Here is a 26,256-nt window from a genome sequence, read left to right as displayed (position 1 = left end):
ATTTTGATGAATATTGGTATCGGCCAATATAAGGTCAGTCTAAAACCATTTTAATCTCAGAAAGCTATTTATTTAAATTTTGAGTTATCTTTATAAGAGATGCTACAGACCCTAGGAACCTCTGGAACCATTTGTTTTTGTTTAACATTAAGACAAAGAAATGTAAAAGTATAACCCTATAAAACCTGAACCATGAAATACAAAATTATGATTCTGTGTAAATAGAATATTTATTGGTTCTTTTGAACTTTTTTTTTGTTTTTGTTTTAATGAAAATCAACTTCCACATATGATTTGGATTTGTGTCATATTTGATACATCCAGTCACAATGCTTTAAATCCGTACATATTATAACTGTCAAAAATATAATAATAAACAGACATATCCAACATTATAGTAGTCCCAAAAAATCAGAACGAACATTTCCCACTATTAATAGGCCTAAGTATCTTTCAAAATTGGGGCGATCGCTGGAAAAGCCATCATCTGGGTGATCCTGCCCTCTAATGGTTTATCTGTGCAATGCATGTGTCAGATCATATTCGTCAGGGTTTTAATGGGGAAAAAAAAACATACTCATGAAATAGAGGACTCAAAATGTCTTGTATTTCATATGATACTCTTGTCTTTAAGATTTCAGGTATTTTTAAATTTTGGGGTAACATATTTACGGTAGAAATCTATAGAGAGCTATGGTATTTACTTGCTTAAGTTTGCATTTAACTTTTGAAGACATACAAATATCCTTGGGAGCTCCCTGAACACGTTAGAAATTCCAAAGGATGTCACTTGTCGAAGGCTATATGTTGTTATTATAATTACAAATTCACAGGAGCAAGAAATCAATTATTTGCTACTGTTTCTTTCAATTTGGAGTGCTTATTTGATTCCAATTTCACACACACTACGTAACTTTGCAGCCTATTTAGCACAAGTTCAAAGAAAATTGAAAGCATACAAAGTGCTTACATGACAATACAAACGGCAGAGGTGCGTTTGTCCAGCCGCTTGAGTCTGTTGCGCGTTTCCGTCATGCACACGTAGCCGTAGCCCGCAGCCTCCGCCGACGTCCTCCTTTGGACGCGGTGCAGCAGGATGCGGTAGGCGCCGGTGACGGGGCTCCTTAGGCCGGGCCCGTTGTCCAGGAGGTGGCGCTCCGTAACGCCCAGCTCCTCCAACACCGCTTTGACGCTCAGGTCGTCGGAGCCGAGCGCGACCGACGGCCCCGCCAGGTGTGAAGGCGTGGGGCTGCAAGGGAGATACGCTTGCGGGTAGTCGAGGCCCCTCATCCATTCGCAGGACATGACCTTGGCCGCGCTGAGGCGGTCGGCTGGCACGGGTCTCAGCAGGCCCCGGATGACCTCCCCGCAGGGGGCGGGCACGTAGGAGGGGATGCTGTAGGAGCCCTGCAGGATGCAGCGCCTCAGCCTGCCCGTGTTGGCGGCGACGAAGGGCATGGTGGCGGTGGTCATGAAGTAGAGGAGGACGCCCAAAGCCCACATGTCCACGTGGCGGCCCGCGTAACCCGAGCGCCCGAAGAGTTCGGGCGCTGCGTACGGCGGCGAGCCGCAGAACGTGTGCAGCACGTCATCGGGCCCGCAGCACGTGCTGAAGCCGAAGTCGCCCACTTTGACGCAGCAGGTGCTGGTGAAGAACACGTTCTCCGCCTTCACGTCTCGGTGCACGATGTTGCTGTCGTGCTGACACAAGAGGAGACCAGGTTTGTAATTGCAAAGAATGGAGGGAAGTGCTCAAGAGGGTAACCAAATCATAAACATACAACATTAATAACCCAAAAGTTGTTTTTTTTTTACTAAAACACTGATGAGCACCAATACCAGGTATCGGTATTCGGCCCGTTTCCAGCTTTATTTCAAGGTATCAGTATCATGACGGCAGCCGTTACTGGAAAACTAGAAATTAGAAAAATAGAAAATTGTTATCAATTTCATGAAATTTTAGGGAAAAATATTGTATTGGGATATTCATGTCTTTCTTTAAAATGATCTGTCATTGCTTCTTTTTTTTTTTTGGGGGGGGGGGGTCATATAGCAAAACTACCCGTATGGGTACTTGGTATCGGTGGCAATTCAGAGTTGAGTACTGGTATCAGGCTGAAAATAAAAATGGTATAGAATATGCCTAATTAATGATATGTTTTATACTATATTTGTTTTCTCTGTAATGTTACATGTTGTTTTCTATAATATATATGATTTCTATAATATTATACATTGTACAATACAGTATAATAATAAATAATATTTATTATTATTATTATTATGCAAAAAAAATAGCGGAATAAAATTAATACTAATAAAAATATAAAATATGATGGAAAAATACCTTATTAGTTAAATAGGAAGTACTGGGTTGTGCACTCTTACAAGACACTACTTACATATAAATATATATTTTTTTAAATTTCTAATAGTGATATTCGTAAAAGTACAGCTAACATTTTATATAACTAACAATTTCCTTATCTTTATTACCTTTCTTTGATAAGTGACTGGGAAAAAAAAAAAAATCACACCTTGTTTTCTACCAAATACGGTCATTGCCTTCTAAAGAAAGCATAGGACATTTGTATATATTTTTTTGTGTTGTGTATGTTGTATGCCAACACTCACCATGTGCTTGACGGCGGCCAGCAACTGAGCAAACACCAACTTGCTCTCCAGGTCGGAGAGGCGGCCCTTGGCACAGATGCGGGAGAACAGCTCGCCTCCGCTGGCGTACTCCATGACCAGGTACAGCCTCTTGTAGGTCTCCACCACCTCGTACAAGCTCACAATGTTGGGGTGCGCCAGCTTCTCCATGCATGAGATCTCCGAGGCGAACAGTGCCTGTGAGCGCTTGTTTAGACGAGACTTATTTAGGACTTTCACTGCCACTCTCTCTGTGAAAGAAAAAAAATACTTAATTCACCCGTTTCCTGTCATCGTTCTTTTCAGCTTATAAATGAAAACTGAGGCACATGCTGCTTCACATAGCCAGAAGACATTACCATGAGATGACATGTAGCAGCCCTTTCTGTGGATCTTACATTAACCCTTTTTACACTGCACTCGTTCAGTGTGAAAGTGTAGATATATTTCAGGCTGAGTAGGGAGCAAGGTTATTTTAGTTAACTAAAACTAACGAAATAAAATAAACTCATTTACTCCCAAAAACGTATAAATATGTTCTGTTTTAAATGTTTTAAGTATCCCAAAGACATATTTATACGTTTTCTTTTCATGCTAGAGCATACAAAAGGCTTTGATTAAGCCTCTCAACTGCAAAGAACGGTTGAAGAAAAGGTAGTTACTACACAAACGGCCAGCAGGTGGCAGCAGAGTATAAGAGATCAACCAGGGCCATGTTGGAAAAAAAAAGGTCCATTACAATTCTAAATAGATTTGTAAATAATGATAAAACTTAGCTATATTCTAATGCTAATTGCTGCAAAACGGAAACAGATAGAAATATACCTTTTTTCTTGATGAAAGAAGAGACTTTAAAGTTTCATTTTGGTAGGTTCCACATTTTTATAGCAAGAGAAAATAATATTCTGTGGGCCTTGCAAAATCAGTCAAAATCCAGTAAAACAGCCTGGAGCGAAGGGGATTGCGAGGGAATGAGTTAAAAAACGAAGACTAAATGAAACTACATTTTATGTTCACCAAACTAACTATAATTATAGCAAAAATGTCCGTTTTAGTCTTTGGTAATTAATTTAATGCATTAGCATTTGAGGATGATTTTAAATGTGATTTGAAGTATGGTAGATTTATTTTGATATTAACCAGAATAAGGATGTTTGAAAGTGTCACACGGAAGTGATGTCATCTAGCTGCAGCCAATAGAAAAGCACCTTCAGATGACGTCTCTCCCACGGTGTTATTTAAATATCGCGCACGTTATACACATATTTTTAAAACTAAAACTAATACTGAAACTAACTAAAACTAAGAATTTATTAAATAACTAAAACTAATAAAAACTAACAGAACCACCCTGAAAACTAATTAAAACTAACTAAATTTAAAAAACAAAACTCAAAATGAAATAAAAACTAACTAAAAGGAAAATTAAAAAAATATAACCCCGGTTGGGAGTAGCGTTTTCTTAAACATGTCAACGCATGCCAACTCTCATTGTCCCAAATCTTGGGACACTGAGACACAACATTTATTAAGGCTTCCTCTATTCTCTTAATGCTATTAAGTACAAATAAGTAAGCAAAAATATAACTAAACCACGGCGCTATTTCCTGTCCTATTTGAGGAGTTGACCTGAAGTCACAGAGCCACCGCTCTTGAACAGAGCGTTTGTCAAATCGAGGTGCCTTGACTTCATAGTAGAATTCATCTTGCTGCATTGCCCAGCAACACTCCATTCTGTGGTACCCTCCCCTCACTAAATACACAGCAGGTTCATTAGCTGTGTCTTTCTAAGTGCAGTGTGAAAAGGGGACAAGTATGAGCAACCAATGCCTAAAACTGCTGACGCCTCACTCACCTTTGGTCAAGTCGTGTATACCAAGTCGAACCTGCGAGAAGTTTCCCGATCCGATCTCCCCCCTGAGCTCATAGAAGCCCACCCGTCGTCCGAATGCGAGCTCGTCCATCACTCTCTCCGAGTGGTTCAGGTCATAGGTCGCCTTGGAGAAGGCCGTGTGCCGCGTTACTTCCTGCTGCTTTTGGTTCTTCACCGCGACATTCCGGGACGCCCGTTTGAACACCTTCTCTGGGTGTTGTCCTGGTGGACCCCCTAAAACAAGCGGGACACACAGTTGGAAGTACAAACCCAAATTCCTCACTTTGTATGCACTTACGTGTTTTTATGTTCCTCTTGTTGTGCTCTGCGTTGCGCTTACTGATCAACGACATGACTACTAAGGAATTAGGTACCACCGGCGTTCGGCCCCACAGGAGTTAGGTCGCAGAGTCGTCGATGCAAAAAAGCGTCCGGACAGCTAAACCATCACTCTCAGGTGACGTTTCCCATATTTCATGAAGCTCTTCAGGTGCTGCTGCCGTCGCTGTTCGCCGTCCACCCGCTCTGCTGGGATCATGCGGTTTGGCCGTAATGTCTCAAGGGCTGTAAATCCGGGCTCCTCCCACGCAGACAGACCACAGACAGGCTTTACCGTGGCTTCCAAAGATGAATGCGGGAGCCTGTAAAACACGTTGGTGGGATTATCCTTTATGCTTACGATGTGCTGCAAGTGATGAGGTCACGGCGGACAAACAGGAAGAGTGGCCCCGATTTATTTGTGAGCTTTCACTGTCGAAAATTTTAACGCAAACTAAGTAAAATTTTGATGGCATATGAATTCATGTTTTCATAGTACTTTTATATTAACTCTTCATTGGGAAAGGGACCACATTTGGTAATAAAATTGCATATATATATTGATATAAAAAAATATCAGCACTACATTACAACTTCTGTCCTAATGATGCACAAAGGAAACTTTTTTTTTTCAAGGCCGATATCTATTGTTAGTCGTCAAGGAGGCCGATATTCATTTGCAGTAAAAGAGAAAATATTTGCATTAAAAAAAACACACGCACACACATTTCCTTTTAATTTTAAACTATATTAACAGCTTTGTTTAAAAATTATAACACAAATAGCGGGAGCTTCCAGGGTCAGACTCGTCAGCATTTGTTAAGATAAATTAAAAACTAAACAAGTATATAGTTACCTAAAGTTTTCTACTGTAAATAAAGTCTTCCAAAATTTCAACATAAATTCTTAACATTAACTCTTTCACTACCAGTAATTTTGGAAAATTTAAAAATTTTCAATACCCACGCGACATTACGTTCAATAATTATATATAAGCCGAATCTACCAAATGACAGAATAGAATAGAATAATTTTTGCGCTGTCCCGTTCTTTTAAAATTGATAGTAGAAAAATATAGGTTTTCCAAAATACAGCCATTTCTCCCATGGACTCTGAAACTGTGTTTACTTCATATAAAATGGGGCAATGATGTCATCTACCGGTGGTTGGGCATCAGTAAAGTTGTTTCCAAGTTTGTCATTTACAGTGGAGCATAATCAGATTCTTCCCATCTATCCCCACTCTGAAAAATATAATTGACGAGTATACTTGTCACCGGGAGTGAATGAGTTAAAAAACAAAAACAAAAAAAGTATCAGGAGTTCCCAGTGTCAGCATCATTTTTTATAAAGTGGAACTTTAAAGAGAACCATAAATGACAATTTCCCTGTATCTCAAAGTGACAAGTGCATGCACATGTAGTTAATTTTGATCATTGTTCATAAAAGGTTTCAAAAGATCTTCGTAGTCAATGGAAAATTGTCTGAATATGTTTGAAATGTCTTTGTGACAAGTAAACACTGTGATCAAATTCTGATGAAAACCCTAAATTCATTATGTTTGCAAGCATTCACTGCTCAGTGAGATAAACCAGCTTTATCGGCCTTCAGATTCGTAAAAAGGCCGATGCTGACATTTGTCAAAATGCCAAATATTGGCGCCGATAATTGGGCGATCCCTAATATTAGTAACTTAAATTGGACAGCTCGCCTTTTATTTGCTCATCTACATGTCACATTAAAAAATAATTTCAAAACAATTCAACAAACTGTCAAACCCAGTCCAAATGGCGACCCTCTGACAGTGACCCAGACACACGACAACATAACTCCAGACAGACGCACGACCTGACTCCAGACAGTCTGTTACATGTCACCGGACTGCAAAGACCTGAGCACCTATAAGCTTCATACTTACAGTACATGTTGCCGGTGTATAATCCAATCATCTACTGCCTGATGAGCATGTCAGCACGTGATGAGGACACTGCAAGTATGTGCAGATTTGAACATCATAATTCAAAATGACACTAACGCACAAGCCTCAACAACGTTAGGAGGTGCACCTGCACACTGTAACAATGCAATTAAACCAAATATAAAATGTAATGACAAATGTATGAGCTGAGATATGGTAATGATATAGCACTATATTGATGTAACAATTTTTTGAATTTTTTAATAATGGATTTAATTTGCATTATTCAAAATAACAAAAAACAACTATCCAATCCATATAATAGAGAAATCAATCGTATTTAATGATTTACTTTTTAAATTTAATTACATGAAAAAATATATCAAAATTTGGAACCAATAAGACCCGTATGCTATAAAAAGCAACAAGCGTTATTTAAAGAAAAAAATGTAGCAAGTTTTATTAGATATGAATACATACACAACTACAAAATCCAGATAATATCCCAGACAAAATCAATCAAACTAGTAAAAAATTGCATTGATTTAATACTGTATCTATTTTAAAAAATGTGATCAATTTATTTTAAATAAAAACATATTACACATATAAAATCTAAGTAATATTTGCAAATACAGGGAAAAAAAACACATGTAAACAGGTGTGGGAAAAGTGTATGGAAAAAAAAATACACAAAGGAAACGTGAATCATAATATAATGTAATATAAAATAATGCAAAATATGTTGACTGTTGCATTCCACACGTGCACGGCAGTAGCATGCCGGGCATTTGACAAGGCAAGCTATAATTCAGTCAAGACATTAGTGAGATTTTAATCAGCGGGATTACAAGGAGGGCAATCGCTGCCATGCATGAGTCATTTTGAAAAACAAACTGCAAGCAAAACTCATCCTTGATCAAGGCGTCTGATGATCCACTGATCCCCCCCCCCCCCCCCCCCCCCCCCCCCACAAATGAGGGGATCACATCAGCATATGAAACACGGAATAACACTCGATTAGCACGGGAGGCAGCCGTCAAATTTAATTTGTTCAAAGATAACCAATGGTCTCTCCCGCTAACATTTGTTGAGGCCCAACAACAAACTGAATACAAAGCAGAGATGAAATAATACATAAACTATGTTTTATGAGACGTCTCACTTCCTGCTGTTGCCAAGTCTAATTTGACCTCCATAAACATCTGGGGCATTCAAGATAGTGCCCCACAAAATTCTGCCTAGCAACAAAGCCAAGAAGGAGAATCTGAGCAAATTTTGTTGACCTACGATGCTGCTCCTGTCACATGGCTCAGATTTGCAACACATATTTTATATTAAAATACACAGATTAGCAAATAAAAATATGTCTCATAATCCATATTGCACCATTTTTAGAGCCACCTATTTTCTGTTACTGCAGATTAGTGTGTGATTTGAATATAGGCAATGGGGCACAAACTATATTTGCCTGAGAAATTCTGCCTACAAACTAGTGACCAGGAAGGGAAGAAAAAAAAAAACAACATCTTTTGACTGTCAATGCTGCTTGCTATAAATAAATGCATTTCAGTTGACAATTTTGAGTTAGTATTTTGTCAGACGCACTTTTAATTCAGACCGGTGATCCAGTCATCAATTAACTGCCCCGGGAGCACAAATGATGTGCCACACAAGTTCTGCCTGGCAACAACTGACTAGGAAGAAGAATCAGAGCCGTTTCTATGCCTGCTAGATAGTGTTTGTTTTTTTTTTTGTTTTTTTTCCCAGCTCTTGAGTCTGGTTTGACACAAGGGACAAATGGGTCATGCCCCAACAAGTTTGCCTAGTAACAAATGGCCAGTCTGAGCCATTCTGTAGCTACGTTAGGGAAATACATTTTCATTTCAGTAGTAAAGTTTTACAATGATTCTTGAATTATTTGTGTGGTTATTTCTAAGTGACCTACTGCCCTACTACCAAGTACGTATCCTACTAAAACAAAACAAAAAAGAACACAGTTTGGAGATAACATACATATGGTTGTGTTTTTTATTTTGAAGTCCCACTCTGCTGACCTTTGACCCCAGTAAGTAAACAGTAAGCTTCCAAGTTGAAAATAAGGAATGCAGTGACGTGAAACATCTTCAAGTGTGTTGTTTTTCTGAAAAAGGGGCCAGCTCCCGGACCATTTGTCGGTGTGCTAAATAAACACAACGGTGCTGGGGGTGGTCCAGGAAGGTGAGGCCCGGGGCGCCCCCACGCTGATCCTGGCCTGGATTTTGTTTTAAGTGAGAGGCGCTAAATACCTCCCCCCACTGAGATAAAAGATGATTAATGCCTTTGAATGAATGGCACGCGGACTACTTAAGGCACTTCATTAGGCTGAGCTGGGGTCCTACTCCACACACACACACACACACGCAGGCCGGAAAAACGCACATTGGCCTTTTTTTGGGAGGTTCGCCTTTGAAGTGACTTGCAGGAGAAAAAGGTCCCCTACAAAAGCATGGAAATTTGATTAGCTCTCACTTGTTTCTTTTGACTCCACACTGGTGACATTTCAGGCTGAAGCTTGTATAAATAAGAGAGGCGTTGTCAGGGAGAGAGGGACACTCTGGGTCTGGCGAGCTGAGGAGCAGTTTGGTGGTATATAAAAGCCATGGACATATCCCGACAGTGCCTGGTGCTGCTGTGTGCACTCCACATGACATGTAAGTACTGTTGTTTGCTTTGTGGGGTACCTGTAAGTGCATCATTTGCTTGTCTAGCCATGTCATCTACAATTTTTTTTTTCTTGTGTGAAAATTTGGGTCATAAAAATGACAGTGGATCACTATTTGAAAGGCCTGAACATACTCTCTTTAGATACAAGTGAGGCAAGCCTATGCATTTGTGAATTTATGACTCTAGCAATAGCTGGCCTTGCTTGAATTTCAGTTTTTAATTTGAGCAACACATTTTGGACTTTGTGCATGTTGTTTTGTGGGAGTAGTTTGAGGTTGCACAAAGGAAATTGTGAGCAGGAAGCCAACAGGAAGTTGTCACCCAACTTACATTGTCACTTCCTGTAGTTTTTTGTTTTGTAATTGATTATATATATATATATATATATATATATATATATATATATATATATATATATATATATATATATATATATATATATATATATATTATAAAACTGCAATATTTTCTTTAATTTTTAACTGAATAAAAAAATGTACTATATTTTTCAAGTTTTAAAAAACGTTATTAAGATTGTGGTGTAATTTTTGCAAGAAAATTTAAATAGCAACATTTTTCATTATTTAGCTAAATCCTTAATTCGATTTGTAATCTAATTTCTACTTTATTTTTTTCCCAGATCATTTTGTTATTCAAGAAAGTAATTTTTGTGGATTTTCAATAAAATTTCACATAATGTTAGTTGGATTATATTTATATTATATTTAGATTATATTTGTATTTATTTATTTATGTTTCATAAAAAGTTCAATGTAATTTTTGGTACTATTTTAAAATCTTATTTTGTTTTCTTTGTGTGTAATTTTTATTTAAATTGTGGTAATAGTGTAATTTTAATTTTGTATTTGTTGGTGTACAGTGGATAGGGACAGAGCTGGACCGTGAATATACAGTGCTGTCAAGTTATTACAATTTTTTAAAATTAATTAATTATACAATTTTCTATAATTAATCCTGATTAATCATATTTTTCACATTCTATTTTCTACAAAGCTTGTAACAGTAAAATTTTGGAATTAATGTAAAATAATTAAATAGAAGGATATTTGAAGACTGTTCAAATAGCTTTCTTTGATCCTTGAATACAATTCTTCTCCTGTAAAAGACAACTGTTGAACTAACAAACCAATCAAAATGGGCTCAGCTTTACACCTGTCCAAGACACCCGTCTTGCAGGTGGAGATAACATGTCGCAGGGTTTGCTCTGAGATGATATGTCAAAGACATACAACTAATAAGCTATTTGAATTTGGCTTGCAAAGTGCGAGAATTACTTCAGATTTCTCCAACAAGCATCAAGCAAGTAAAACTGCCCATTTTTAAGAACAGAGCATAAAATAAGACGGGTGGTTTCGAGGTTGTTGGGCCTGGGGCAATTGTAAAGTTGTGTTGTCTTGCAGTGGTGGCAGCGCTCAACAAACACACAGACCACCGGAACCTGTTCACGCAGAGGGTCTGCTGCAGGCGGCAGAGTCACGTTGTCTACATCGGTCAAGGTAAAGTCTCTACCATACATCCTTATTTTAAAACCTATATGTATTTTTTATTTTTTTGGGGGGATTGCAGACATTGCAGGCAGTCCCGTTAGCGTGGACGTGGGCATGTGCAGGCCGAACTGCGGAGGAGCAGCAACCAGACCGCCTCAAGAGGCCGGACCGCAGGACTTTGCACATCATACGTCCATGCTAGAGTTCCTCAGGAGCAAAAAAGTAGGTGCAGTCACCTTAAAGCACCACAAGGGGGCGCTATATCTACTCTTGTGACTTTGAGACACTTGTTTTCAACAATGTTATTCTGAACCAGCTGCGGATGCGCGGACCCGCCGCCACGGAGGTCGGGAAGCCCCAGAAACTACCGGTGTCATCGTGCGGTGCAAACCACGCATGCGAGCCGACGGGCATGCGCGTGGACCGGGTGCTCCTGTTCGAGGGGCCCCGCGAGGTGGAGGTGATCCAGGAGTGCCACTGCGAGATCCAGCCGGGTCAGTGCATGCGCGTGCCCTCGCTGAGGACCTTTTACTCGGAGACGCCCTACGAGAGCGTGGTGGATGTGGGCGGGTGCTCGCAATCCAAGGGCGCACCAGGTAACTGATTTCATTAAACTTCTCTTAAACTTGGTTGCATTTTTTTAATGTAAAAGAGAATTGTTTTCATTAATTACAATTTAAAAAAAAAAAATATTTTTCAGTAATTTTCATTTTGTTAGTCATTCTTACCTTATTGTGACAGTATCAACAATTTATTTATTTTTTTTAACTTCCTGTCTGGAAATGATCAGTCATCCAGGTCATAATCCGCAAAAATTAATCCGAGATTTGAATTTGTTGCGTTCTGCGTTAAAATACGACTTGGGCAATTGTGCTATTAGGCTAACGATTTAAGTCAAGTCAAAAGTGCGCCCCCACAAGTCTAAACACAGTTTTCTGATTAATATTGTGTTTGTGGAATATGAATCAAAATCCATTTTAATCAATCTCAGGGGGCAACCATCTTGCCACTTACTGTTGATTGAAAATGACATCACAGATGCTAAGAGCTGCAGGTAACGACTAATAAACAAGCTGAGCCTTGATTGGTCGTTACTTTAGCCCTGAGAAACTGTGATGTCATTTTCTGTCGACAGCAAGTGGCAAAATGGCCGCCCTCTGAGATGGATAAAAACGGGTGGATTTTGATGTTTAAATTATATTCCATAAAAACAATATTAATCAGACTAGTGTTTAGACTAGTGGGGTCACATATTATTATTATTAATATATAATTTGGAAAGAAAATTTTTGACTTGACTTCCACTTTAATAAAAATTAGTGCTGTCATTGATTAATCACAAAAAAATTGTGTATTAACGCAGATTACTCGCACTATGAATTTTAAACGCAGATGATCCTTTAGCTTGACAACGGATGGTTATGTTAAAGGTAGCACAGGTTGTGTTTGAGCAATAAACACAACTACATGCATTAAAGTAAAGCATTTAATAAATGTTTGCGTATGACATTCAGTCTGTTCATGTCAAAATATTGCCGTCATTTTTTTTTTTCATTTTAAATTATGCAAGTAATTTAAGTGACTAGAAAAAGAGGAGGATGAGAGAGCAGCGGATCAAAAAATGTTAATATCCTGTCATGGAATCCTTATCCAAGTCATAACTTTTTCAAAACCTGTTGTGAAGAGAAAGGTTGGCGACGAGAACAGACAATTTGAAGAAAAATAGGATCCAGGAAGTTTATTTGTTGAGCGCAGGGGCAGCACAACATGCCTTTAAAGCACAGAGAAGGTTGTGGTGCTCATGAAATCACGTCAAATAGACATGCTGAAAGTAGCAGGGAGGTCAGAGAGAAGACCAGGTCACCAATTATGTTCATGTTCTGAAAAACGTGTATGTACTGAACTGTTATTAATAAAAATAAAGATCGGATAAGTTATACTTTTTTCTTTTTTTTTTTTTTTAAATGCTTGAACCCCTTTTTTGAGGATTACTCAATGCAGTCCAGACACACCCAGATTATGTCTAGCAGGCGCACATAAATTGCGTTTGCGTTGGAGCTTCATTTTCATTTTAAGACTTAACAAATGCAGACATTGTCCAATTTGTTTTGTGTAAGTCAACTACAATAAATTAAGTACAGTTTGTTTTTTTTTAAGCAGAGTTTTTAACATTATTGATAAGAAGTGTTCAAATGCTAAGTAACATGACTTTTCCGCAGAGGGATTCTCCTGCGTGCCCACCAAATTCGACTCAGCCCTGGTGGAGACCCCCAACAAAGTGGACGTGATCCAGACGGTGACGGCCTGCGAGCTGAAGGAGAGCTGTTACCGAGTCCCTTACGTGGAGTACTACTACGAAATCGTGTACCACGCCGACGGCGTCAAGGAGGAGAGACTCAGGGTATGCTTAAAATGAGATTCAAATAGCAAGTCGATGCCAAAGCTGGAAAACCTTGCCTTCTGCTTTCATAGCACATGCAAAGTGGCCTTATTTATAATTCAGTTTTCACAAGTCAAGAGGAAACGCTGCTGCTGTGTGGGTGCTAAACACTAATGAAGTGCTTTTATTCATGCTGGCCCGCGTGCGACAGACACCACTTCATCATCCTACTGATTTCCTCTCGCTTATTCGCGCCACAGCCACAAGCACCGGATTGTAAGGAGAAAGGGAAATAACAAAATATTGATTTCATGTGGTTTTACTGGGGAACCCATAATTGGGACGACGAAGCTGATAAGATAGTGAGAGGGAGGCTATGGTTGTCTCATGCAATTTTAAAAGGTTAAAATTTACTATTCTTACTACAAAGGTTCATCATATGTAGTGTTTTTTTTTTTTTTTAATTACTGTAAATACACAAACTGAAGTTTGATTTTTAAGGCATCGCTAGTCAAATTTAAAATCACTCTTTCACTAAACATGACAATATTGTACCAAAATATTTTAAGACATTTTTTTTTATACACTATATCCGTATTTAAGCATCTTTTATACATGCAATCTACCTAAATGTACTCTACCTGCATTCAGAAAAATGAAATATGAAGCATTTGTAGGACCTTTCAAACAGTATATTTAAAGATGAAGTGTCATTTTTAGAGATGATTATTTTCATTTGGGGGGAATTATAGTGAACAAATATCAACGCTTAACACAAAACTACAAATTACAATACATAAAACAAAAAAAACAAAAAACAAATACAATACAAAAGAACTACATGTATGGCATATGGTGTATAAACTATGATATATATTTATAGAGAACACTAAAATACTTAAAAAAAAAAAAAAAAAGAGAGAAAAAATAATACTCAAAATACTAAAAAAAAAAAAAAAAATGTTACCCGTGAAACATTGTGAAATACATTTCAAGCCAACCCCCCTACTTTTTATTTAATAATGTGAGTTAAAATTAATAAAATAAAATAGATTGAACTATATTTATAATAGCACATATATGAAACTCATGAAAATATTTAATTCTAAATCTTACGAATATATTATTTAAAAAAACAAAAAACAATGACTAAACACTCTAAAAAGAGAATTGTTGACCAACTTAATTGAATTGCTTCAAGTGGTAACACACAATTGAATTAAGTTAATCCAAGTCAATATATTCAATTTAATTAATTATGAAGTCATTCAGTTTAATCACTTGAGTTCATTAACTTAACATTCATTTTGGATTAACTTAATTCAATCGTTACCATTTGGAGCTACTCAATTACGTTGGTCACTCTTTTTAGAGTGTATTAATTCATTCATTTTGAATTGTGACTATTTATAAGTGTAATTGTTAAGGATAATTAAGGCCTTTAACACCCTTTAAAAATACTTGTAAATTCAAAATGTGAACCCCAGAAAAGTCGTGCTAAAAAAAAAATCAAGACTTTACATGAATTAATAGTAATTTCAACATAAAATAAATGAATTATTCTGTTTTAGGCAATACCATTGCAAGAGAAAAAAAGCGGGGGGGGGGGGGGGGTTGCTGTTGCGGGGTGGTCTGGGCTCAACAGTGAAGGTGCAAGCATAGAGGGCAAACACAAATGGGCCCCTGCAGGTGTTAAATCAAAGCGGAGGGCCCTGCTAAACGACGTTGTCAATATTTGTGAGCTGACGGCCCGTCTGTGTGTGTGTTGCTAATGTTCCACAGGAAGTGGACGTGGGCAGATGTTTGGGAGGCTGCACCACAGGAAACCGATGCCTTCTCAGGTACGTATGAGCACAGCTGCCACCGACACGCGCGCCCACATACGTACCAATGGTCATCACTTCACAATTGCTTGAGAGCTCTGACACCCTCGCAAGCAGACGCTTTTAAGTTTCCTCCACAAACACCAAATGTTCTTTTTAACACCTCGCCTCTTCTCTGGGACAAAGTCATTGGGAAAAGGGAAAAAGATTTTATTTGTGCTTTTTAAAACATATGAACTTTAGCCCGTGTTAATGTGTGGTTTTGTATGAGCAACAATAACCCACAATCAGGTGGTTGTTTAAAACTGCTTTTAGATTTTTTTTATTTATTTTTTACAAAATGTTGTTCCTAAATGCAAACTACACATACCAGTAAACTGTATTTTCTTCTGTAAAAACTTCAGTAAGCGTGATTTAGGGCTATGATACAAAGTGATGTCAGATCCACTGTAGCTATTTTGCCGGCTAAAACGGCACATTTACTTAAGCCTGATTTGTCAAGAGTGGATCAGTAGGAACTGCAACAATGTCAGGCTGCGAGCATCCAGTCATTTTCACCTATTAAACTGCCTTCTGAAAAGAAGTCAGACAGCTCATATCAACTTATAGGGCACTCACTTAGCAGCTAGCTGCTAGCTACTAGCAGCTAACGCTAGCAGCAGGGGCTGTATAAAAACAATGTCAGTTTTTTTAGCGACCTTAAAGAGGTATGTTCTACTCAGCACCACTAGTATAAGCACGGTAATATGTTTAATAATGCGTTTGTGGAATATGAATTAAGCAGTGAAATCCGCCCATTTTTATCCATCTCAAGGGGCGGCCATTTTGCCAATTGCTGTAGACTAAAAAAAATACAAAGTTGCTCGGGGCTTAGGTAACGACCAATCGCGGCTCAGCTTTCGAACATCACATGACCGAATTCAGAAAAACAGGTGAGCCGTGATTGGTCGTTACCTGAGCAATTGTGATGTCATTTTCAGTCGAAAGCAAGTGGCAAAATGGCTGCCTTCTGAGATGGATAAAAATGGCTGGATTTTAAAGGGGCATGACGCAACTTAAGACTCAAATTGAAGTGTTAAAATAACCATATTGTATACCACATATTAAATACAACTATTGTGGCACAATGACTGTTGCCCCTAAAGTGAAATAATGTTGGCACTGTTGGGCCAGAAACTAACTTTTACACTGAGCATGACGTCACGGTGGCGTCCATTCCGCGTTTCGCCAGAGGGGTCGCAAATGTGCAAAAACTCTGAATCCTGCGTAATGGGCCTTTAACTGTACTTAAAAAAAAAAAAAAAACTGCTGTACTGGATTTAAAAATGAATATTAGCTCATTGTAACAGAATGCATAGTGTGAACATTTAATTAATTAATTAAATATTTTGCATACCACTAGAGGGAGCCCACGTATCACTGTGCCGTTCGTACCACACATACAGAATCAGTGGTTTAAACCACTAAAATAAAAAATTAATCCTTTTCAGGGAATGTCAATTATTTGTGACTGTGCTATTCACGGTTGGGCTTGGTCTTTAGTATGCACAAATAGTGGTGGTCCCACTGTATGTATAATAATAAGCTACCATTTTAAAATATAGGGCTTCTCAGTTTGTAGTGTTGATTTCACTGGCCTTCATAACCCTCTTGAATATATTCCTTGAAGCGCAGGAAAGGTCTTCTAACAGCCCGGGTCCCGTTCACTAGCTCTCCGTACAAGATGCCTTTCAGAATACGGCCATCGTACATTTGAGTGACATGACCAATCTCAGTCGTCGTCGTGTTAGAAGAGCGTGGATGGTTGTCATTTCTCCCTTCTTGATAAAAATATTGTACTGATTAATATTATAATAATAATAATATAAAATGTAAATGACCAATATTAGTGTTTATATTAGTATTATATTATTCAAATACCAGTTTGTTTAATTTTGTTGTTTTTCATTATCATTATTTAATATAGCAACATTTTAAGAATGAAATTGTGATTAAAAACTTTACCAGATGAGCAAAAGTCCGATTTAATGTATTTTCTTAGTACAGTTTCACATCGACAGTCTAATCTAATTAAAAATAGTGGCATGTGGGTCTACCAAATGAATTGCACATCCTGTCATGATATGAAATGTTTTGACATTGTTTTTCTCTTTCTCCAGGAGTCCATCGGACCCTGAAATCTGCCACTTGTGGGCCGAGAAACAATCCCGCTCGTGTGTGCCTCAGGGATATGAGAGCCACAGCTTCCTTAGCCAGCACGGCAAGATCAGCACCATCCTGTCCATCACTTCCTGCTACTGCCAAAACTGAACTGAACTCACAAAGACAAAAGCGCCCCCACATGGATAGAAGTGCACATGACACGGTTGCCTCAGTAGGGTCGCAGCTGTGTTGGGACAATTTCGAGTCTTCAATGAACCTAACATGGAATGCGGGAGGAAACTGGAGGGAATCCACACAAGCACATGGAGAACATGCAAACTCCACACAGGAAGGCCGCAGCCCAGATACAAACCCATGAACTCTGAACTGTGGGCAGCTGATCTAAGCAGTCATCCACCATGCCACCCCTTAAAGTATTACTGTATGATATGTAATATATGTAAAAACTGATCATTTAAAAAAATAAATGTAATACTGTCATATTTTGTGCCACTGTTTGTCAATTATGAATCTGTAATGAAATGCATTAAACTACCTGTCAAATTCAGCATCAAGAAGTGCTTTAATGCAAACGCTTTCGGTATGAAAACTGTTCAAATTTCCCAGTGTTATCAAATTTCAGTGGCATGCTCCACCCACATGATATTGCTCCGCCCACATGACATTGCGTAGGCAAATAAGGATCACCATTTGGTGTCGGCATTTAGTGTAGTTAAAATTGCATGAATTTAATGTCAATTTTATATCTTTCTCATTCCTTGTTCCTGATCGTAAAACGGCCACAAGAGGGCGACCAATAGCACTGATAACTTGAAATAATCCGGGTATGTGGCACTTGCGCATACTGACACTCATACTCATCTGTACTTGAGCATCCGTAAACACGGTGTTGTACCTGAACTCGTTCAATGAGCAAAAGTTCACAAATTCGTTCATATTCTGGGCGTGAACAGGACAAACATTTTTGCTTCGTGAACGTTTCTGTTTCGAACGCAGTTCATTTTTTTGCCAGGTTTTCTCTTGCTAGACTACAACGATAAAACGCAGGTAAATACACCGGAATTTAGCCAGAATTAGGAGGGAAAAGTCCCTATTTGGCAACGCCAGCGGCTAACAAACAGTCACAAGGCGCATACGTCATCAAAATGTGATGCGTGCTTACCCGATGTAAACACAGCAGCGCTGTGTGTGTTGCTTACGTAGCAAACGCGGTGCCTATCTGCCGTCCGTAAGCGTCCTTTAAGCTGTTTAATGACACCACCATTGGAGAACTATGAACTGGTTCATTTCTGGACCGATGAACTTAGTTTGACAAATTCCAATTATGAACTGAATTAGTTCATTTTATAATCTGGGAGCTAAAATTTGTACTAGTTCGTGTAGAAAATGAGCTTTCCCAACATTGCTTCAACCTTTTAAGATTTTTTTTTTTTTTTTTTGTCCAAACCGTTTATTTCAGTGCCAATTTTATTTACCTTTTATGGGCAACACATTTTAATTGAATCAACATTATCATTAACCTTGGATTTTCCATCAGATCTCCCATAACATTCAGTGCTTACCGTTGCTCCTCTGTTGTAGCAATTCATTGAGATGGTTCTTCTTACAAATTCCTGGCCAGCTGCATTTATGGAAAAATAAAAATAAAACAGACCAATGGTGTTTTAGCTCACATTTGCATAACGTTTAACAATGCATTGCTTATTAAAAAAATAATAATAAATGAATAAATTAACAAAATGTTAATGATAAAAATAAATAAATAAATGACCAGTACTGTATTTCCAAAATGTAAATGTCTAAACATCAAAACAACTCAAGGCTCTGACTCCTGAAATTTACATAATGAAGAATTTTTAAACATTTTTATAAGCAATTGCATCATACGTAATGAGACCTATACTGTACACAGTTTATAATAAAAAATAAAAATAAAAAAAAGAGTGCAATGTTGAAATAACGATTTGTGTGATGAGTAGGCAAGTATGACGATATACAGTGGATATAAAAAGTCCACACAGACATGTTTAAAATGTCAGATTTGTGTGATATGTAGAAATGATACCAAGATATATAACTTCCCAACCTTTATCGGTGATACTTGGACGTCAGGTCATTTACTGACGTGTCCAAAGTATCCCCATCTGGTGTATTCAAGCGAGTGCAAAAGATAGCTAGCTTAATCGATATTTGCTAGACAAACTTGTGAGGCCTTTCTCCAAACACACGCGTTAGTTTAAAGGGTCTTACTTTGATATCGAGATGTGTGAAACGGCACGTTTGTGTGACCACATCCAACAAGTGTTCTGTTTTTTTATGGCTTGTTTGTCCGCGTTGTCGTCGTGTGCAGTGGGGATCTTTGATCCCGTCTGCCTCCGCCCGTTTCGAATCGATGAACCTGTGCCTAAAATGACTGCCCCAACAAGGCAGTTGAACGGCTTCGCCCCCTACCGTGTCAAGAAATTAAAGTTGTGACGAAACGATGAACCGGCTGTGACTGAATATGCTAAGCAGTTATGTAAATAGAGGAAAGGACGTGTAGCCAGCGACACCATTTAATCGGTTTTCATTATTCCAAATTAATGGATCCCTTGGCAGGGGGTCCACTTCCTCGAAAGGGGGGTTACGTCGTGGGGGGGAAAGCGACAATTTCTCGTATAGGCTACAACCCGCAGAGTAAAACTTGCATTTACTGCACTTTTCTCCTTACCCTCCTCCAATTTCTTTTCCACTTTTAAGTTGATTTGAGAGTTTATTGCCAGACTCGAGGACAATAGCGGTCAGGTTGACTTGACACCTTTGTAAACACCGCCATTAGTCTCCCTTTACATTCGCTGATGGGTGATTTACATTTGCAGCCAAATAGCATCTTTCTTTTACTGCTATTTACAATGAGATTAAGTGAGGGGGAGAGGAAGGTGTGCGGCATGAAGATATAAATAAGTGCCCCAACAGTATCCACTATTCACTTCATAACTCACTTTTTTAGAGCTTCCGAGATGCTCACGCTTGTGCTTTTGGTCGCTTCGGCGTGCACGGTGGTCCTGGCGCGGCCGTCGCTCAACTACCTGGAGGAGCCCTACGCTACCGAGTCCACCCAGGCCGGCTCGGAAGAGGTCCGCTCGGCCGCCATCAAGCGGCTCCTGGCGGTGTTCGGCATGGACGACCCGCCCGCTGCCGTCACGCACCGACGCAAGCAGCCTCCGCAGTACATGCTGGACTTGTACAACACCGTCGCCGACGTGGACGGCGTGACCAAGGACCCCTACCTGCTGGAAGGCAACACCGTGCGGAGCTTTTTTGACAAACGTGAGTCTCAAAACGTGCGCTTTGCGTTCTGAAAATTAGGACAAGATTAAGAAATTTGTTTTAAACATTTCAGTTATATTCTGCGACCGTATGAATGTAAATTCATTCCTTTATTGTTGTTCTCCATGTTTTGTTTTGTTTGCTTGTGTCAACTTATTTCTTTTCTATGCATTGTAAGCAAAATAACGTATAATACACAAAACTGTGAATAACAATTAGCCTACTTTAAATACGAGTTCAATTAAAAAAATTAAATGTGAATACGATTACACCTGCATTTTACTTAAGTTAAATACAATTGAGCTGTACGTCATAAATGTAAATATATATATTTTTTTTTTACCGTATAGTACCCTTTTAAAAAAAACAAAACGTTTTTACAAAAACGTTTGTTTGAATACTGTATTTAATTCAATGATTAGTTCACATACCACTAGAGGGAGCCCATGTACCACACGTGGAGAATCACACTAACTTACTTTCATAAACTCAGAAAGATTAGCAAAACAAACGAAAAGGAATATTGTTTGAAACATGTCTGGGTATTTATTTATTTATTTTTAACAATTATTTTATTTGTGACTTTTTGTTTATACCAAACATACTATTAAAGGCAAGGATATCACGTTATTAAGCATGACACTATTTTTTTCTTGTGTCACAATTGTTAAAAGAAGTTAAGCATACAAGTAATAAAACATTAACTTTGATTTGGTGATTTGATTGACATGGCAATGCCTGTGTTGATGGTGGACTACTTTGAATCTTCTCAGAAAAATAGAGTGGACCTCCCTGTTAAAAAAATTATAAACTGATAGACAATCAATAGGCATTTTCCACAAAAAATTGAGAAAACAATCTACATGACATCAAAGTGATCAAATTAATATCAAACGTATTCAAAATTATTTTGAAGGTTAAAAAAAAATGACATTCAAATGCATTTCAGGGGCATTAAAGTTTGACAGTCAATCACATTAGAACATTACACTTTTCTTGTCTTTGCAGTGCGTAGCGAGCAGGTGGAGTTCCGGTTCAACCTGTCCACCGTCGCCAGAACGGAGAAGATCCTCACGGCTGAGCTCCACCTGTTCAAGCTGCGACCTCAGGCCACGCTGATGTTCAACCGACATCACTTCTACCAGGTACGTGGCATTCTGCACACGTCTTAGGCGGATGTGTAGCGGATGAGCTAACTGAGACGATCTCCAGGTGAGCGTCTATCAGCTACTGGACACCACCAAAACCAACACCACACAAATGAGGAAGCTGCTCTCTTCCCGACTCATCCCGGTCCACTCCAACGGTTGGGAGGTGTTTACAATCACCCAAGCCGTGAGTGTCCTCACACACGCCAAAGTCGAAATCTAACCATGTCCTTTAAATGACTAACCTTGACTCATGTTCCCACGAAAGGTCCGCTCGTGGATGGTGGACGAGGGCAACAACCTGGGGCTCCACGTGGTGGTGCAGACCCTGGGTGGCAGCCACATGGACCTGAAACTGATCCGCTTCGCCTCGGGACGCAACCACCACCAGAGCAAGCAGCCCATGCTGGTGCTGTTCACGGATGATGGACAACGGCGGTCCACCACTCTGGAGAGCGCAGGTGAGGCCCCTCCTCATTGAATTGGAAGAAATTCAAGACCTCTCCTTGATTCAACGTCAACGTTAGTAGGGATGTAACGATATCTAAACACCCCGATACGATATTATCACGATATGAAGGTCAGGATACTATAATTATCACGATATTGTGAGGAGGTTGGCAGTACAAAAAAGCTCACAATATTGTAAAAAAAGTGAGCTCATTCTAAAAAAAAAATACAATATTGTGCTTTTGTACATTACAGCAATGCATATAAGCAACCTACAATCTCTAATAACACTTAATACTGAGGCACTTACTTGCTAATGCATGCACATATTGAGTTCCTCCACATATTGACTCGGTTCACAAGCATATTACAGGCCTCTTCATCTGACCATTAGCATGGATTTTAAACATCCATCCATCCATCCATCCATCCATTTTCTTGACCGCTTATTCCTCACAAGGGTCGCGGGGGCTGCTGGCGCCTATCTCAGCTGGCTCTGGGCAGTAGGCGGGGGGCACCCTGGACTGGTTGCCAACCAATCGCAGGGCACACAGAGACGAACAACCATCCACACACACAAGCACACCTAGGGAAAATTCGGAGCGCCCAATTAACCTGCCATGCATGACTTTGGAATGTGGGAGGAGACCGGAGTACCCGGAGAAGACCCACGCGGGCACGGGGAGAACATGCAAACTCCACCCAGGAAGGTCCGAGCCTGGACTCGAACCGGAGACCTCAGAACTGGGAAGCGGACGTGCTAACCACTCGCCTACCGTGCCGCCCGGATTTTAAACATATAAGGGCCAAAACATGACATGTGAAAATTAAACTGCACTAAAAAAATAAAAAATAAACTACCCACCAGAGGGCGCTAGAAGTGCACAAATGGAAATCAACTCGACTTTTTTTTTAACAACAGTGCTGCTTTTAATATTGTGACATGTGACGACGATATATTGTGGCAGTTTTAATACCGCGATATCACGATATTGCCGCCTTGCCGGTATCGTTACATCCCTAGTTAGGAGTGGGCCATATGGAACGTTTAACATTTTTCAACAGCTTTCATTTAAGGATCTAACATCCTGCCAGTTCAGTTGCGTACGTTGATTTTAAAGTCACAGTTCAGTTCACTTTAGATACAATAGGGGAACAAAATTCAATACTTAAAAGTACTATTCTTTTATGTGAACAGAAACACATTTGATGATATGGAAAAGATATTGAAACAAAAACAAAACAGCTAGCGGTAAATTCTCCAATAATTGAAAGTTTCTCATTTACACCTAAAGTTGTTTTCTTTTTGGGAAAGGGCAAAGACCAATAGTTTGTCCTCTTTTTAGGAAATCAAGGATGATTTGCATCCTTAAATTCATACAACAGTAACAGTTTGATAGTATGAATTATAATGCTAGAATAAAAACACGGCATTTGTTATTGTTGAACATCTTAAGTATTTTGGTTTTAGCAAAGTGCAACACCAATAGTGTGTCTTCTCTTTAGGAAACAATAGCAGATTTATAGCATTAGTCTAAATGTTTATGCTATTAAAAACAGGAATAGCATTGTTATTGTTGAACATCTTAAGTATTTTCTTTTTAGTAAAGTGCAACACCAATAGTTTGTCTTCTTTTTAGGAATCCTTTTCCCAAATTCACCTATTAGTGAATTGTTTTTTTTTTTTCACGAGCTATGCTCTGTTATTCGTCTTTTGCGCTTTGACTGTAAACCTCTATGATGCTATAACATCGCGGCAAAGCCCTCTTTATATAAGAATTGTCTCAAGAAAGCACGTTGAAGTCCTACATAGCTGAATCAAGCTTTCTCTGGAGTGGAGGAACTAAGTTTAGCTTATGTTGGGAGTTTTTGCTGCATTCACACTTTGGGTGCATTTTCTCGAAATCAATTTATATGTAATCTATTTATTTTTAGGGGCAAGATGTTGCGAGATGAGTTGCATATCACAAATACATATGTTTGTTTTTGACAGATCCAGACACCCAAGTGACCGCCATCTTGGCCCAATCCCCCATGGCTGCCCCCACGTCCTCCCGCAGCGCCCGCTCTCTGGACCATTTGGCGGAGGAGGAGGGCGTGTCCATGCCATGCCGGCGTCTGCCGCTCTATGTAGACTTCGACGAGATTGGCTGGTCGGGCTGGATCGTGTCGCCGCGGGGCTATAACGCCTACCACTGCAAGGGCTCGTGCCCGTTCCCGCTGGGCCAGAACATGAGGCCCACCAACCATGCCACCGTGCAGTCCATCATCAACGCCCTGAAGCTGATCAAGAGCATCGAGACGCCGTGCTGCGTGCCCGACAAGCTCTTCTCCATCAACCTGCTCTACTTCGACGACGACGAGAATGTGGTGCTCAAGCAGTACAACGACATGGTGGCGGGGAGCTGCGGCTGCCACTGACCCCATACCCTCATCCTGTGTGGCATTGTATTATATGTAAATAGGGATAAATTATATAAATAATATATGACAGTAGTGATATCCTGTGAAAGATGTAAATGTGAACTTTTTTTTTTTTTTACGGTTGTGAATAATTATAAAGTTAGAATAAATTTTGGACGTTAACAAAAGTTCTTCAGTGTGGTACATTATATGTACAGCGTGCCCTTGGTTTGTTAACATGTACATTTGTCTGTCACTAATTTAAGTAATGCAATAGTAACAGTAAATATTTGTATGAAAAACACTTGTAGGCAATAAATTTAAACCATTCAAATGTGAAACAGCCTATATGGCCATGTATTTATATAATATACTTTCATTTTTAATTTAGAAAACCATTATTATCATAGGTACATATTTTTGAAATGCATTACTTAAAAAAACATTGTGTAGTGAAGGAAAGGAACAACCAATCATGGCTCACAACTGAACCATGATCGGTCGTAACTGTTTCCTCGGCACAGCTGATGTCATGATTGTCATCTTCTGTCAACAGGTGGCAAAATGAGTTTTTAAAGCTATTTATTGTTAATGAAACAATAGTGGTTATCACATTAATAACAGATAAAATATCTTCTTACTATTGAAAATGGCTCTATGAGTCAAGTATCCCTTTAAGTATACTTTTAAGGAAAAAAAAGGTTGAAATAAAAATAATTAATTTTTAATGAAAGGGTTAATACAATAAATACTCATTTTAAAACAAGATTTGGTTAACCAATTTCTAATAGTTTTTCATTTATTTATTTACTGTATAGTTGTTTTTTTTAATGAATTTGTGGCTTTTTAAGTGGTGCGCTGCATAAATAGACAATAAACAGTTGATGTAAAACAGTTGTCATATTTATAACTTAACCACAGTAATTCAACCATTATCTATAGTATTGGATAGAGTCAATTCTATTTCATATTTCACATTTTCTTTCTAGTGTAAAAAGAACTAAGTTACCCACTGTAAAGTAAGACTACAATGATCCCCTATAACCCCACTAATTGCGGGATATGGGAACTGACCTCTGCCGCATATAGAAAAAATATCTGACACACCCTCTCCCCAAAAGGGGTTGGTAGATGCATAGATACCGCAAGATAGCAAAGCATGAACACAGCATGCGTCTAGCACACACACAAACAGGAACTGACTGTGTATGTTACGTAAACAACTGTACTGAGGAGTTAAATTACTCATAACAAAACATCAGACTCATCACTCGTATTATTAGCTAACATACTAGTCTGAACAACAAGCTAGCCCAAAATGATGTGACGTACATGGAAAACAAATACATGCTCGAGCACTAAAGACAAACGATATTAAGTTATGAAACTCACCTTTTTAAAGTAACAAGTTGAGGGAATTGTAAGAAAGAAGTACAGCAGCTACTATTAGTAGCTGAACGAGAAAGAAGAAACAACACTTTCACTTTTGATGGTACACAAAGTGCATTCAAAGGCCACCAACCAAGCAAGACATCTCAAATGCTGGTGAAAAACACTACACAAAACTGTATTGCTTTGCTTTGCTTTCAAACATATAGCAGAAGAG

General features: G+C 38.9%; 4 protein-coding genes across 12 annotated transcripts in view; 2 read left to right on the top strand and 2 right to left on the bottom strand.

Moving 5' to 3' along the window:
* LOC144020339 (ras-related protein Rab-8A-like) overlaps positions 1–26,256 on the bottom strand; it is a 316,622-nt gene that overhangs the window by 275,889 nt on the left and 14,477 nt on the right. The window lies entirely within an intron of this gene.
* On the bottom strand, positions 212–20,566 carry LOC144020209 (serine/threonine-protein kinase NIM1-like). 6 transcript variants are annotated; one of them, XM_077523493.1, is made up of 7 exons: positions 20,322–20,566; positions 18,903–18,961; positions 6,761–6,829; positions 4,824–5,166; positions 4,508–4,759; positions 2,635–2,903; positions 212–1,701 (listed from the first exon to the last, which is right to left on the bottom strand). In XM_077523493.1, the coding sequence occupies exons 4-7, from the start codon at positions 4,876–4,878 to the stop codon at positions 967–969; spliced, it is 1,311 nt and encodes a 436-aa protein (XP_077379619.1). In that variant the 5' UTR covers positions 4,879–5,166; positions 6,761–6,829; positions 18,903–18,961; positions 20,322–20,566; the 3' UTR covers positions 212–966. The 6 variants fall into 6 exon arrangements, with proteins under 6 accessions (XP_077379619.1, XP_077379602.1, XP_077379611.1 ...); XM_077523476.1 differs by lacking the exon at positions 20,322–20,566 and adding an exon at positions 19,591–19,925; XM_077523485.1 differs by lacking the exon at positions 20,322–20,566 and adding an exon at positions 19,427–19,556.
* pnhd (pinhead) lies at positions 9,176–17,763 on the top strand. The gene is made up of 7 exons (XM_077521205.1): positions 9,176–9,453; positions 10,888–10,983; positions 11,054–11,196; positions 11,291–11,570; positions 13,194–13,375; positions 15,137–15,195; positions 17,337–17,763. Exons 1-7 carry the CDS (start codon positions 9,402–9,404, stop codon positions 17,485–17,487), a joined length of 963 nt encoding a protein of 320 aa, XP_077377331.1. The 5' UTR covers positions 9,176–9,401; the 3' UTR covers positions 17,488–17,763.
* Positions 19,498–25,193, top strand: admp (anti-dorsalizing morphogenic protein). Of its 4 annotated transcripts, none has more exons than XM_077523531.1 (6): positions 19,498–19,570; positions 20,330–20,649; positions 21,658–21,794; positions 21,862–21,984; positions 22,066–22,258; positions 24,241–25,193. In XM_077523531.1, the coding sequence occupies exons 2-6, from the start codon at positions 20,340–20,342 to the stop codon at positions 24,666–24,668; spliced, it is 1,191 nt and encodes a 396-aa protein (XP_077379657.1). In that variant the 5' UTR covers positions 19,498–19,570; positions 20,330–20,339; the 3' UTR covers positions 24,669–25,193. The 4 variants fall into 4 exon arrangements, with proteins under 4 accessions (XP_077379657.1, XP_077379641.1, XP_077379648.1 ...); XM_077523515.1 differs by lacking the exon at positions 19,498–19,570 and adding an exon at positions 19,605–19,853; XM_077523522.1 differs by lacking the exon at positions 19,498–19,570 and adding an exon at positions 19,605–19,858.

The sequence above is a fragment of the Festucalex cinctus genome, chromosome 1 (genome assembly GCF_051991245.1).
Source record: "Festucalex cinctus isolate MCC-2025b chromosome 1, RoL_Fcin_1.0, whole genome shotgun sequence".
NCBI classification, from domain to species: domain Eukaryota; kingdom Metazoa; phylum Chordata; class Actinopteri; order Syngnathiformes; family Syngnathidae; genus Festucalex; species Festucalex cinctus.
This window is presented reverse-complemented; position numbering and strand designations above follow the sequence as displayed.

Bases quoted from the DNA above. Each gene is read 5' to 3' on its own strand.
- LOC144020209 (XM_077523493.1), bottom strand. From the start codon at position 4,878: ATGTCGTTGATCAGTAAGCGCAACGCAGAGCACAACAAGAGGAACATA. The intron at 4,760-4,823 runs GTAAGTGCATAC...CGCTTGTTTTAG, and splicing joins CAAGAGGAACATAAAAACAC to GGGGTCCACCAGGACAACAC. The intron at 2,904-4,507 runs GTGAGTGAGGCG...TTTCTTTCACAG, and splicing joins TATACACGACTTGACCAAAG to AGAGAGTGGCAGTGAAAGTC.
- pnhd (XM_077521205.1), top strand. From the start codon at position 9,402: ATGGACATATCCCGACAGTGCCTGGTGCTGCTGTGTGCACTCCACATG. The intron at 10,984-11,053 runs GTAAAGTCTCTA...GGGGGATTGCAG, and splicing joins CGTTGTCTACATCGGTCAAG to ACATTGCAGGCAGTCCCGTT. The intron at 11,197-11,290 runs GTAGGTGCAGTC...ATTCTGAACCAG, and splicing joins AGTTCCTCAGGAGCAAAAAA to CTGCGGATGCGCGGACCCGC.
- admp (XM_077523531.1), top strand. From the start codon at position 20,340: ATGCTCACGCTTGTGCTTTTGGTCGCTTCGGCGTGCACGGTGGTCCTG. The intron at 21,795-21,861 runs GTACGTGGCATT...GACGATCTCCAG, and splicing joins ACCGACATCACTTCTACCAG to GTGAGCGTCTATCAGCTACT. The intron at 21,985-22,065 runs GTGAGTGTCCTC...TTCCCACGAAAG, and splicing joins TGTTTACAATCACCCAAGCC to GTCCGCTCGTGGATGGTGGA.